Below are 14,934 nucleotides of genomic sequence, written 5' to 3' on the forward strand. Positions count from 1 at the left end.
TTGCTGATATGAATAAATTCAACCCACTGCTTTCAGCTGACTATCTCATTCTTGCGTCCTCAGTTTGCTACCCGAATGGTACTGGATTCCGGTGCGTGTGCGAAGAAGAGTTTGCCTGGCTGAACGACAGCTGTCTTGCGTACACCCCTTGTGATGACATCATTCAAGGCACATGCAGATGCATCAATGGAATACCGTCTGATGGACAGTTTTGCCAACCACAGCCACGTAAGTATGCTTTGTGTCTTCTCCTAATTTTGTTCTCTCCAGGTATTTGGTAAAGTCCACCTGTGGCTATAATTTTTTGCCATTCCATATATAAATCAACTTGCAATGTTTGGATTGTTTCATGATCACAACATTATCTATCTTATAAAAATTACATGATTACATGATTTGTAATTAAAATGCATACTAGACTTTCCTTGATCAAATATGAAGCATTACCCCAAATGTACCCTAATCAGAATTTCAGATTGTAAGTTGCATACTTTTGTCCTTTGTCCTGTTGTCTCATCGATCTTCTCTAGGTTCTGTGACAAACAGCACCCCTCCAACAGCTAATACAACACCTGGTATGTATCGGTTTTCAGTATATTCTGTCAGTAGCTCCCAGATTAGTCAGAATAATTACATTTAATAATTGTAAAATACTGTCCATCTACAATTCAAGAACATTTTCAGATAAGCAGAAATTTCGTTTTGTTTGCAACAATGGGATGGCCTGATATGTATCCTTGCGTTTGTGTCACTTTCAGATTTCATAACAACACTTTACTCTTCCCGTCTTTTAAATGTTCTCTCTCCTTTCTCACTTTGAGAAAGCCTTTGAATCTGCTTAATTCGTCTGTCTTATGCATGTTCTGATATCATTTTTATTCCTTCCTTCTCTAGTTTCTCCCACAACCCCAAGTCCCAATCCCAGCATGTCACATTAGCCATCATTTTCTTCCCTAGTTGTTTCATTCACAAGCCTTAGTCGTTAAATTTAAAGCACTGGGTTTGCACAATTCAAGAACATCCATAACTGAACCAACATTTAGTTTTGTCTCTGAGTATTTCTGTTGTCGGAAATATCCCCTTGGCTTTGTGTCACTTTCAGAAATCCTCAGTATCAACTTATTTTTCATGTCTTCTGTATGTTCGGCCTAAAATATACCCCTTAATGTCTAAGAATGTTCTTGTCCTAACCAAACTTTTTATCGTCCCTCCACGAACATTTAAACTACCTAGAAGTTCCTCTTACCTAATCATCCTGGTTTACTTTCTCTTTTTCATAGGTTCTGTAACAAGCACCACCATTTCAACACCTAATACAACAGCTGGTATGTATCGCTCTTCATCAGATCCTGTAATTTGTTCCCTGATCATCTGAATCGGTACATTTACTAAGCAGCATAAATTACTGTGAGGGTGTTATGGACACAGGCCATGGTGCAGGCGGGGAACAGAAGGTGACGATCCACTTGCGGTCCCAAGACAAACAAGGGTTTATTGAAGAAACTGGACACACAGTGTAAAAAACAAGAGGACCATGGGGGGTGAAATAACAAAAAGGCAATAATACTGAATTAACTAAAACCATAAAACAAAGCACAACTAAGAAGCCAAGCAAAAACACAGAGAATAGGAAGAGGCAGTGGAAGAGAGGAACAAATGCTCAGTAATATTCATAGTGGCAGACTCAGAAACAAGACAAAGGCAGGCACTAAAATACACAAGTAACAAGACTAACAAAAGGCAGGTGTCACAAGTGGACGTGAGCACGGACCAGGGAAGCAGGAAGGTAGGAGCAAGGAGACAAGGAATTGGGGAAACTATTGGCCAGGTCTTAAGGGTGATCTATTAACCAGACTCTTTCCATTCTCTCCAGACGTACCTAGAAATTCCTCACTACTAATCACCCAGTTGTCCGTTCTTTTCTTAGGTTCTTTAACAAACACCACAACTTCAACAGCTATTACAACAGCTGGTATGTATCAGACTTCATCTAATGCTTTAATTGATTCCCAGATCATCTTAATTTGTGTCATAAATAAACATCAGGATAGGATTGGCTAAATCTACAGGTAATCTATAAACCAGACTCTTTGTATTCCCTCATACCTAATCATTCTGGGTTACTTTCTCTTAATCAGACTCTTTCTATTCTCTCCAGAAGTACCTAGAATTTCCTCATAGCTAATCATTCTTGTTTACATTTTCTTTTTGTAGGTTTTGCAACAAACAGCACCACTGCACCAGCTCTTGCAACATCTCGTATGTATCAGTATTCATCTGATGCTGTCTTTGATTCCCAGATCATCTGAATTCATACCATTCCTAAGCACCACAAACATTAGTGAGGGTAGAAAAAGACCAATGCCAAAGGGATTAGCTAGATTTACAAGAGATCTCCAACTCAGACTTTTTTTATTCCCTCCAAAAACTACCTAGAATTTCCCCACAGGTAAAAATCCTGGTTTACTTTCTCTTTTTGTAGGTTTGGCAACAAGCAGCCCCACTTCAATACCTAACACAACAGCTGGTATGTGTCAGTCATCATCAGATTCTGTCATTTATTCCCAGATCATCTGAATCCGTTCTTTTACTAATCAGCATAAATTAGCATGCGGGCACAGTAAAAATAAAGCACCACTGTGATTGGCCAGGTCTATGGTTGATCTATTGACCATACTGTTTCTATTCCCTCCATAACTGCACAGAATATCCTAATACCTAAGAATCCTGCTTTGCTTTTTATTTTTGTAGGTTTTGCAATGAACAGCACAACTCCAACAGCCATTACAACAGCTGGTATGTATCTTTCTTCATTTGATACTTTCATTGATTCTCAGATCACCATAATTCATGCCATGACTAAGCAGCAGAAATTTGAGGGTGCAAAAAAATAACAATGCCATTGGGATTGGCTACATCTACAAGTAATCTCCTACCAAGACTCATTGCTTTCTGATCCTTCTGAAGGTACCTCGAATTTCCTTATAGCTAATCATCTTGGTTTACCTTCTGTTTTTTTGTAGCTTTTGTAACAAATAGCACAACTGCAACAGCTCCCACAACAACTGGTATGTATCAGTCATCATCTGATGCTGTCACTGATTCCCAGTTAATTTTAAGTTGTGCTACAACAAGACACCACAAATTTGAGTGCGGGTGCAAAAAAAGAAAAAAACAATGTCAATGGGATTGGCTGGATCTACAGATGATCTATTAACTAGACTTTTTCTATTCCCTCCAAAACTACCTACAGTTTCCTACTTGCTAAGAATCCTAGTTTACATTCTCTTTTTTGTAGGTTTGGCAACAAGCAGCACCACTTCAATACCTATCACAACAGCTGGTATGTGTCAGTCATCATCAGATTCTGTCATTTATTCCCAGATCATCTGAATCCGTTCATTTACTAATCAGCATAAATTAACATGTGGGCACAGTAAAAATAAAGCACCGGTGTGATTGGCTAGATCTACAGTTGATCTATTGACCACACACTTTCTATTGACTCCCAAACTCCATAGAATTTCCTACTACCTAATCACCCTCCTTTACTTTCTCTTTTTTGTAGATTTAGCAAAGGACAGGACAACTGCAACAGCTATTACAACAGCTGGTATATATCAGTCTACATTTGATGCTTTCATTGATTCTCAGATCACCATAATTCATGCCATGACTAAGCAGCAGAAATTTGAGGGTGCAAAAAAATAACAATGCCAGTGGGTTTGGCTACATCTACAAGTGATCTCCTACCAAGGCTCTTTCTGTTCCCTCCAAAACAGCCTAGAATTTCCTCTTAGCTAAGAATCCTGGTTTACATTCTCTTTTTTGTAGGTTTGGCAACAAGCAGCACCACTTCAATACCTATCACAACAGCTGGTATGTATCTTTCTTCATTTGATGCTTTCATTGATTCCCAGATCACCATAATTCATGCCATGACTAAGCAGCAGAAACTTGAGGCTGCAAAAAAATAACAGTGCCATTGGGATTGGCTACATCTACAAGTAATCTCCTACCAAGACTCATTGCTTTCTGATCCTTCTGAAGGTACCTAGAATTTCCTTATAGCTAATCATCTTGGTTTACCTTCTGTTTTTTGTAGCTTTTGTAACAAATAGCACAACTGCAACAGCTCCCACAACAACTGGTATGTATCAGTCATCATCTGATGCTGTCACTGATTCCCAATTAATTTTAAGTTGTGCCACAACAAGACACCACAAATTTGAGTGCGGGTGCAAAAAAAAAAAACAATGCCAATGGGATTGGCTAGATCTACAGATGATCTATTAACTAGACTTTTTCTATTCTCTCCAAAACTACCTACAGTTTCCTACTTGCTAAGTGTCCTGGTTTACATTCTCTTTTTTGTAGGTTTGGCAACAAGCAGCACCACTTCAATACCTATCACAACAGCTGGTATGTGTCAGTCATCATCAGATTCTGTCATTTATTACCAGATCATCTGAATCCATTTATTTACTAAGCAGCAAGCATTAGCATGCGAGCACAGAAAAAATAAAGCACCAGTGTGATTGGCTAGATCTACAGTTGATCTATTGACCACACACTTTCTATTGACTCCCAAACTCCATAGAATTTCCTACTACCTAATCACCCTCCTTTACTTTCCCTTTTTTGTAGGTTTAGCAACAAGCAGCACCACTTCTATACCTATCACAACAGCTGGTATGTGTCAGTCATCATCAGATTCTGTCATTTATTCCCAGATCATCTTAATCCGTTCATTTACTAAGCAGCAAGCATTAGCATGTGGGCACAGTAAAAATAAAGCACCACTGCGATTGGCCAGGTCTATGGTTGATCTATTGACCACACTGTTTCTATTGCCTCCATAACTGCATAGAATATCCTCATACCTAAGAATCCTGCTTTACTTTTTATTTTTGTAGGTTTTGCAATGAACAGCACAACTCCAACAGCCATTACAACAGCTGGTATGTATCTTTCTTCATTTGATGCTTTCATTGATTCCCAGATCACCATAATTCATGCCATGACTAAGCAGCAGAAACTTGAGGATGCAAAAAAATAACAATGCCATTGGGATTGGCTACATCTACAAATAATCTCCTACCAAGACTCATTGCTTTCTGATCCTTCTGAAGGTACCTAGAATTTCCTTATAGCTAATCATCTTGGTTTACCTTCTGTTTTTTGTAGCTTTTGTAACAAATAGCACAACTGCAACAGCTCCCACAACAACTGGTATGTATCAGTCATCATCTGATGCTGTCACTGATTCCCAATTCATTTTAAGTTGTGCCACAACAAAACACCACAAATTTGAGTGCGGGTGCAAAAAAAAAAACAATGCCAATGGGATTGGCTGGATCTACAGATGATCTATTAACTAGACTTTTTCTATTCCCTCCAAAACTACCTACAGTTTCCTACTTGCTAAGAATCCTGGTTTACATTCTCTTTTTTGTAGGTTTGGCAACAAGCAGCACCACTTCAAAACCTAACACGACAGCTGGTATGTGTCAGTTATCATCAGATTCTGTCATTTATTCCCAGATCATCTGAATCCGTTCATTTACTAATCAGCATAAATTAACATGTGGGCACAGTAAAAATAAAGCACCGGTGTGATTGGCTAGATCTACAGTTGATCTATTGACCACACACTTTCTATTGACTCCCAAACTCCATAGAATTTCCTACTACCTAATCACCCTCCTTTACTTTCTCTTTTTTGTAGGTTTAGCAACGGACAGGACAACTGCAACAGCTATTACAACAGCTGGTATATATCAGTCTACATTTGATGCTTTCATTGATTCTCAGATCACCATAATTCATGCCATGACTAAGCAGCAGAAATTTGAGGGTGCAAAAAAATAACAATGCCAGTGGGTTTGGCTACATCTACAAGTGATCTCCTACCAAGGCTCTTTCTGTTCCCTCCAAAACAGCCTAGAATTTCCTCTTAGCTAAGAATCCTGGTTTACATTCTCTTTTTTGTAGGTTTGGCAACAAGCAGCACCACTTCAATACCTATCACAACAGCTGGTATGTATCTTTCTTCATTTGATGCTTTCATTGATTCCCAGATCACCATAATTCATGCCATGACTAAGCAGCAGAAACTTGAGGCTGCAAAAAAATAACAGTGCCATTGGGATTGGCTACATCTACAAGTAATCTCCTACCAAGACTCATTGCTTTCTGATCCTTCTGAAGGTACCTAGAATTTCCTTATAGCTAATCATCTTGGTTTACCTTCTGTTTTTTGTAGCTTTTGTAACAAATAGCACAACTGCAACAGCTCCCACAACAACTGGTATGTATCAGTCATCATCTGATGCTGTCACTGATTCCCAATTAATTTTAAGTTGTGCCACAACAAGACACCACAAATTTGAGTGCGGGTGCAAAAAAAAAAAACAATGCCAATGGGATTGGCTGGATCTACAGATGATCTATTAACTAGACTTTTTCTATTCCCTCCAAAACTACCTACAGTTTCCTACTTGCTAAGAATCCTGGTTTACATTCTCTTTTTTGTAGGTTTGGCAACAAGCAGCACCACTTCAAAACCTAACACGACAGCTGGTATGTGTCAGTTATCATCAGATTCTGTCATTTATTCCCAGATCATCTGAATCCGTTCATTTACTAATCAGCATAAATTAACATGTGGGCACAGTAAAAATAAAGCACCGGTGTGATTGGCTAGATCTACAGTTGATCTATTGACCACACACTTTCTATTGACTCCCAAACTCCATAGAATTTCCTACTACCTAATCACCCTCCTTTACTTTCTCTTTTTTGTAGGTTTAGCAACGGACAGGACAACTGCAACAGCTATTACAACAGCTGGTATATATCAGTCTACATTTGATGCTTTCATTGATTCTCAGATCACCATAATTCATGCCATGACTAAGCAGCAGAAATTTGAGGGTGCAAAAAAATAACAATGCCAGTGGGTTTGGCTACATCTACAAGTGATCTCCTACCAAGGCTCTTTCTGTTCCCTCCAAAACAGCCTAGAATTTCCTCTTAGCTAAGAATCCTGGTTTACATTCTCTTTTTTGTAGGTTTGGCAACAAGCAGCACCACTTCAATACCTATCACAACAGCTGGTATGTGTCAGTCATCATCAGATTCTGTCATTTATTACCAGATCATCTGAATCCATTTATTTACTAAGCAGCAAGCATTAGCATGCGAGCACAGAAAAAATAAAGCACCAGTGTGATTGGCTAGATCTACAGTTGATCTATTGACCACACACTTTCTATTGACTCCCAAACTCCATAGAATTTCCTACTACCTAATCACCCTCCTTTACTTTCCCTTTTTTGTAGGTTTAGCAACAAGCAGCACCACTTCTATACCTATCACAACAGCTGGTATGTGTCAGTCATCATCAGATTCTGTCATTTATTCCCAGATCATCTTAATCCGTTCATTTACTAAGCAGCAAGCATTAGCATGTGGGCACAGTAAAAATAAAGCACTACTGCGATTGGCCAGGTCTATGGTTGATCTATTGACCACACTGTTTCTATTGCCTCCATAACTGCATAGAATATCCTCATACCTAAGAATCCTGCTTTACTTTTTATTTTTGTAGGTTTTGCAATGAACAGCACAACTCCAACAGCCATTACAACAGCTGGTATGTATCTTTCTTCATTTGATGCTTTCATTGATTCCCAGATCACCATAATTCATGCCATGACTAAGCAGCAGAAACTTGAGGATGCAAAAAAATAACAATGCCATTGGGATTGGCTACATCTACAAGTAATCTCCTACCAAGACTCATTGCTTTCTGATCCTTCTGAAGGTACCTAGAATTTCCTTATAGCTAATCATCTTGGTTTACCTTCTGTTTTTTGTAGCTTTTGTAACAAATAGCACAACTGCAACAGCTCCCACAACAACTGGTATGTATCAGTCATCATCTGATGCTGTCACTGATTCCCAATTAATTTTAAGTTGTGCCACAACAAGACACCACAAATTTGAGTGCGGGTGCAAAAAAAAAAAACAATGCCAATGGGATTGGCTGGATCTACAGATGATCTATTAACTAGACTTTTTCTATTCTCTCCAAAACTACCTACAGTTTCCTACTTGCTAAGTGTCCTGGTTTACATTCTCTTTTTTGTAGGTTTGGCAACAAGCAGCACCACTTCAATACCTATCACAACAGCTGGTATGTGTCAGTCATCATCAGATTCTGTCATTTATTACCAGATCATCTGAATCCATTTATTTACTAAGCAGCAAGCATTAGCATGCGAGCACAGAAAAAATAAAGCACCAGTGTGATTGGCTAGATCTACAGTTGATCTATTGACCACACACTTTCTATTGACTCCCAAACTCCATAGAATTTCCTACTACCTAATCACCCTCCTTTACTTTCCCTTTTTTGTAGGTTTAGCAACAAGCAGCACCACTTCTATACCTATCACAACAGCTGGTATGTGTCAGTCATCATCAGATTCTGTCATTTATTCCCAGATCATCTTAATCCGTTCATTTACTAAGCAGCAAGCATTAGCATGTGGGCACAGTAAAAATAAAGCACCACTGCGATTGGCCAGGTCTATGGTTGATCTATTGACCACACTGTTTCTATTGCCTCCATAACTGCATAGAATATCCTCATACCTAAGAATCCTGCTTTACTTTTTATTTTTGTAGGTTTTGCAATGAACAGCACAACTCCAACAGCCATTACAACAGCTGGTATGTATCTTTCTTCATTTGATGCTTTCATTGATTCCCAGATCACCATAATTCATGCCATGACTAAGCAGCAGAAACTTGAGGATGCAAAAAAATAACAATGCCATTGGGATTGGCTACATCTACAAGTAATCTCCTACCAAGACTCATTGCTTTCTGATCCTTCTGAAGGTACCTAGAATTTCCTTATAGCTAATCATCTTGGTTTACCTTCTGTTTTTTGTAGCTTTTGTAACAAATAGCACAACTGCAACAGCTCCCACAACAACTGGTATGTATCAGTCATCATCTGATGCTGTCACTGATTCCCAATTCATTTTAAGTTGTGCCACAACAAAACACCACAAATTTGAGTGCGGGTGCAAAAAAAAAAACAATGCCAATGGGATTGGCTGGATCTACAGATGATCTATTAACTAGACTTTTTCTATTCCCTCCAAAACTACCTACAGTTTCCTACTTGCTAAGAATCCTGGTTTACATTCTCTTTTTTGTAGGTTTGGCAACAAGCAGCACCACTTCAAAACCTAACACGACAGCTGGTATGTGTCAGTTATCATCAGATTCTGTCATTTATTCCCAGATCATCTGAATCCGTTCATTTACTAATCAGCATAAATTAACATGTGGGCACAGTAAAAATAAAGCACCGGTGTGATTGGCTAGATCTACAGTTGATCTATTGACCACACACTTTCTATTGACTCCCAAACTCCATAGAATTTCCTACTACCTAATCACCCTCCTTTACTTTCTCTTTTTTGTAGGTTTAGCAACGGACAGGACAACTGCAACAGCTATTACAACAGCTGGTATATATCAGTCTACATTTGATGCTTTCATTGATTCTCAGATCACCATAATTCATGCCATGACTAAGCAGCAGAAATTTAAGGGTGCAACAAAAATAACAATGCCAGTGGGTTTGGCTACATCTACAAGTGATCTCCTACCAAGTCTCTTTCTGTTCCCTCCAAAACAGCCTAGAATTTCCTCTTAGCTAAGAATCCTGGTTTACATTCTCTTTTTTGTAGGTTTGGCAACAAGCAGCACCACTTCAATACCTATCACAACAGCTGGTATGTGTCAGTCATCATCAGATTCTGTCATTTATTCCCAGATCATCTGAATCCGTTCATTTACTAATCAGCATAAATTAGCATGCGGGCACAGTAAAAATAAAGCACCAGTGTGATTGGCTAGATCTACAGTTGATCTATTGACCACACTCTTTCTTTTGACTCCCAAACTCCATAGAATTTCCTAGTACCAAATCATCCTGCTTTACTTTCTCTTTTTTGTAGGTTTAGCAACGGACAGCACAACTCCAACAGCTATTACAACAGCTGGTATATATCGGTCTACATTTGATGCTTTCATTGATTCCCAGATCATCTGAATCCATTCATTTACTAAGCAGCAAGCATTAGCATGTGGGCACAGTAAAAATAAAGCACCACTTCGATTGGCCAGGTCTATGGTTGATCTATTGACCACACTGTTTCTATTCCCTCCATAACTGCACAGAATATCCTAATACCTAAGAATCCTGCTTTACTTTTCATTTTTGTAGGTTTTGCAATGAACAGCACAACTCCAACAGCCATTACAACAGCTGGTATGTATCTTTCTTCATTTGAAACTTTCATTAATTCTCAGATCACCATAATTCATGCCATGACTAAGCAGCAGAAATTTGAGGGTGCAAAAAAATAACAATGCCATTGGGATTGGCTACATCTACAAGTAATCTCCTACCAAGACTCATTGCTTTCTGATCCTTCTGAAGGTACCTCGAATTTCCTTATAGCTAATCATCTTGGTTTACCTTCTGTTTTTTGTAGCTTTTGTAACAAATAGCACAACTGCAACAGCTCCCACAACAACTGGTATGTATCAGTCATCATCTGATGCTGTCACCGATTCCCAATTAATTTTAAGTTGTGCCACAACAAGACACCACAAATTTGAGTGCGGGTGCAAAAAAAAAAAACAATGCCAATGGGATTGGCTGGATCTACAGATGATCTATTAACTAGACTTTTTCTATTCCCTCCAAAACTACCTACAGTTTCCTACTTGCTAAGAATCCTGGTTTACATTCTCTTTTTTGTAGGTTTGGCAACAAGCAGCACCACTTCAATACCTAACACGACAGCTGGTATGTGTCAGTTATCATCAGAATCTGTCATTTATTCCCAGATCATCTGAATCCGTTCATTTACTAATCAGCATAAATTAACATGTGGGCACAGTAAAAATAAAGCACCGGTGTGATTGGCTAGATCTACAGTTGATCTATTGACCACACACTTTCTATTGACTCCCAAACTTCATAGAATTTCCTACTACCTAATCACCCTCCTTTACTTTCTCTTTTTTGTAGGTTTAGCAACGGACAGGACAACTCCAACAGCTATTACAACAGCTGGTATATATCAGTCTACATTTGATGCTTTCATTGATTCTCAGATCACCCATAATTCATGCCATGACTAAGCAGAAGAAATGTAAGGGTGCAACAAAAATAACAATGCCAGTGGGTTTGGCTACATCTACAAGTGATCTCCTAACAAGGCTCTTTCTATTCCCTCCAAAACAGCCTAGAATTTCCTCTTAGCTAAGAATCCTGGTTTACATTCTCTTTTTTGTAGGTTTGGCAACAAGCAGCACCACTTCTATACGTAACACAACAGCTGGTATGTGTCAGTCATCATCAGATTCTGTCATTTATTCCCAGATCATCTGAATCCGTTCGTTTCCTAATCAGCATAAATTAGCATGCGGGCACAGTTGAAATAAAGCACCGGTGTGATTGGCTAGATCTACAGTTGATCTATTGACCACACTCACTGACTACCTAATCATCCTGCTTTACTTTCTCTTTTTTGTAGGTTTAACAACGGTCAGCACAACTCCAACAGCTATTACAACAGCTGGTATATATCGGTCTACATTTGATGCTTTCATTGATTCCCAGATCATCTGAATCCGTTCATTTACTAAGCAGCAAGCATTAGCATGTGGGCACAGTAAAAATAAAGCACCACTGCGATTGGCCAGGTCTATGGTTGATCTATTGACCACATTGTTTCTATTGACTCCATAACTGCATAGAATATCCTCATACCTAAGAATCCTGCTTTACTTTTTTTTTGGTAGGTTTTGCAATGAACAGCACAACTCCAACAGCCATTACAACAGCTGGTATGTATCTTTCTTCATTTGATGCTTTCATTGATTCCCAGATCACCATAATTCATGCCATGACTAAGCAGCAGAAACTTGAGGATGCAAAAAAATAACAATGCCATTGGGATTGGCTACATCTACAAGTAATCTCCTACCAACACTCATTGCTTTCTGATCCTTCTGAAGGTACCTAAAATTTCCTTATAGCTAATCATCTTGGTTTACCTTCTGTTTTTTGTAGCTTTTGTAACAAATAGCACAACTGCAACAGCTCCCACAACAACTGGTATGTATCAGTCATCATCTGATGCTGTCAGTGATTCCCAATTCATTTTAAGTTGTGCCACAACAAAACACCACAAATTTGAGTGCCGGTGCAAAAAAAAAAAACAATGCCAATGGGATTGGCTGGATCTACAGATGATCTATTAACTAGACTTTTTCTATTCCCTCCAAAACTACCTACAGTTTCCTACTTGCTAAGAATCCTGGTTTACATTCTCTTTTTTGTAGGTTTGGCAACAAGCAGCACCACTTCAATACCTAACACGACAGCTGGTATGTGTCAGTTATCATCAGATTCTGTCATTTATTCCCAGATCATCTGAATCCGTTCATTTACTAATCAGCATAAATTAACATGCGGGCACAGTAAAAATAAAGCACCGGTGTGATTGGCTAGTCTACAGTTGATCTATTGACCACACTCTTTCTATTGACTCCCAAACTCCATAGAATTTCCTACTACCTAATCACCCTCCTTTACTTTCTCTTTTTTGTAGGTTTAGCAACGGACAGGACAACTGCAACAGCTATTACAACAGCTGGTATATATCAGTCTACATTTGATGCTTTCATTGATTCTCAGATCACCATAATTCATGCCATGACTAAGCAGCAGAAATTTGAGGGTGCAAAAAAATAACAATGCCAGTGGGTTTGGCTACATCTACAAGTGATCTCCTACCAAGGCTCTTTCTGTTCCCTCCAAAACAGCCTAGAATTTCCTCTTAGCTAAGAATCCTGGTTTACATTCTCTTTTTTGTAGGTTTGGCAACAAGCAGCACCACTTCAATACCTATCACAACAGCTGGTATGTGTCAGTCATCATCAGATTCTGTCATTTATTCCCAGATCATCTGAATCCATTCATTTACTAATCAGCATAAATTAGCATGCGGGCACAGTAAAAATAAAGCACCAGTGTGATTGGCTAGATCTACAGTTGATCTATTGACCACACTCTTTCTATTGACTCCCAAACTCCATAGAATTTCCTACTACCTAATCATCCTGCTTTACTTTCTCTTTTTTGTAGGTTTAGCAACGGACAGCACAACTCCAACAGCTATTACAACAGCTGGTATATATCGGTCTACATTTGATGTTTTCATTGATTCCCAGATCATCTGAATCCGTTCATTTACTAAGCAGCAAGCATTAGCATGTGGGCACAGTAAAAATAAAGCACCACTGCGATTGGCCAGGTCTATGGTTGATCTATTGACCACACTGTTTCTATTGCCTCCATAACTGCATAGAATATCCTCATACCTAAGAATCCTGCTTTACTTTTTATTTTTGTAGGTTTTGCAATGAAGAGCACAACTCCAACAGCCATTACAACAGCTGGTATGTATCTTTCTTCATTTGATGCTTTCATTGATTCCCAGATCACCATAATTCATGCCATGACTAAGCAGCAGAAACTTGAGGGTGCAAAAAAATAACAATGCCATTAGGATTGGCTACATCTACAAGTAATCTCCTACCAAGACTCATTGCTTTCTAATCCTTCTGAAGGTACCTAGAATTTCCTTATGGCTAATCATCTTGGTTTACCTTCTGTTTTTTGTAGCTTTTGTAACAAATAGCACAACTGCAACAGCTCCCACAACAACTGGTATGTATCAGTCATCATCTGATGCTGTCACTGATTCCCAATTCATTTTAAGTTGTGCCACAACAAAACACCACAAATTTGAGTGCCGGTGCAAAAAAAAAAAACAATGCCAATGGGATTGGCTGGATCTACAGATGATCTATTAACTAGACTTTTTCTATTCCCTCCAAAACTACCTACAGTTTCCTACTTGCTAAGAATCCTGGTTTACATTCTCTTTTTTGTAGGTTTGGCAACAAGCAGCACCACTTCAATACCTGACACGACAGCTGGTATGTGTCAGTTATTATCAGATTCTGTCATTTATTCCCAGTTCATCTGAATCCATTCATTTACTAATCAGCATAAATTAACATGCGGGCACAGTAAAAATAAAGCACCGGTGTGATTGGCTAGTCTACAGTTGATCTATTGACCACACACTTTCTATTGACTCCCAAACTCCATAGAATTTCCTACTACCTAATCACCCTCCTTTACTTTCTCTTTTTTGTAGGTTTAGCAACGGACAGGACAACTCCAACAGCTATTACAACAGCTGGTACTGTATATATCAGTCTACATTTGATGCTTTCATTGATTCTCAGATCACCCATAATTCATGCCATGACTAAGCAGAAGAAATGTAAGGGTGCAACAAAAATAACAATGCCAGTGGGTTTGGCTACATCTACAAGAGATCTCCCAACAAGGCTCTTTCTGTTCCCTCCAAAACAGCCTAGAATTTCCTCTTAGCTAAGAATCCTGGTTTACATTCTCTTTTTTGTAGGTTTGGCAACAAGCAGCACCACTTCTATACGTAACACAACAGCTGGTATGTGTCAGTCATCATCAGATTCTGTCATTTATTCCCAGATCATCTGAATCCGTTCGTTTCCTAATCAGCATAAATTAGCATGCGGGCACAGTTGAAATAAAGCACTGGTGTGATTGGCTAGATCTACAGTTGATCTATTGACCACACTCTTTCTATTGCCTCAATAACTGCATAGAATATCCTCATAGCTAAGAATCCTGCTTTACTTTTTATTTTTGTAGGTTTTGCAATGAACAGCACAACTCCAACAGCCATTACAACAGCTGGTATGTATCTTTCTTCA

General features: G+C 38.8%; 1 protein-coding gene across 1 annotated transcript in view; it reads left to right on the forward strand.

Moving 5' to 3' along the window:
- LOC111836379 (adhesion G protein-coupled receptor F4-like) overlaps positions 1-10,110 on the forward strand; it is a 135,374-nt gene extending 125,264 nt beyond the window's left edge. Inside the window, exons 8-27 of the mRNA XM_072703096.1 lie at positions 1,281-1,325; positions 1,928-1,972; positions 2,215-2,259; positions 2,483-2,527; positions 2,752-2,796; positions 3,024-3,108; positions 3,299-3,343; positions 3,835-3,879; positions 4,378-4,422; positions 4,648-4,692; positions 5,729-5,773; positions 5,995-6,039; positions 6,808-6,852; positions 7,074-7,118; positions 7,344-7,388; positions 8,156-8,200; positions 8,426-8,470; positions 9,507-9,551; positions 9,774-9,818; positions 10,044-10,110. Coding sequence (XP_072559197.1) covers positions 1,281-1,325; positions 1,928-1,972; positions 2,215-2,259; positions 2,483-2,527; positions 2,752-2,796; positions 3,024-3,108; positions 3,299-3,343; positions 3,835-3,879; positions 4,378-4,422; positions 4,648-4,692; positions 5,729-5,773; positions 5,995-6,039; positions 6,808-6,852; positions 7,074-7,118; positions 7,344-7,388; positions 8,156-8,200; positions 8,426-8,470; positions 9,507-9,551; positions 9,774-9,818; positions 10,044-10,110 — 962 coding nt within the window. The remainder of the gene's footprint in view (positions 1-1,280; positions 1,326-1,927; positions 1,973-2,214; positions 2,260-2,482; positions 2,528-2,751; positions 2,797-3,023; positions 3,109-3,298; positions 3,344-3,834; positions 3,880-4,377; positions 4,423-4,647; positions 4,693-5,728; positions 5,774-5,994; positions 6,040-6,807; positions 6,853-7,073; positions 7,119-7,343; positions 7,389-8,155; positions 8,201-8,425; positions 8,471-9,506; positions 9,552-9,773; positions 9,819-10,043) is intronic.
- The last annotated feature ends 4,824 nt before the right edge of the window (positions 10,111-14,934 follow it).

Source organism: Paramormyrops kingsleyae, chromosome 19 (genome assembly GCF_048594095.1).
Source record: "Paramormyrops kingsleyae isolate MSU_618 chromosome 19, PKINGS_0.4, whole genome shotgun sequence".
In the NCBI taxonomy this organism is placed as follows: domain Eukaryota; kingdom Metazoa; phylum Chordata; class Actinopteri; order Osteoglossiformes; family Mormyridae; genus Paramormyrops; species Paramormyrops kingsleyae.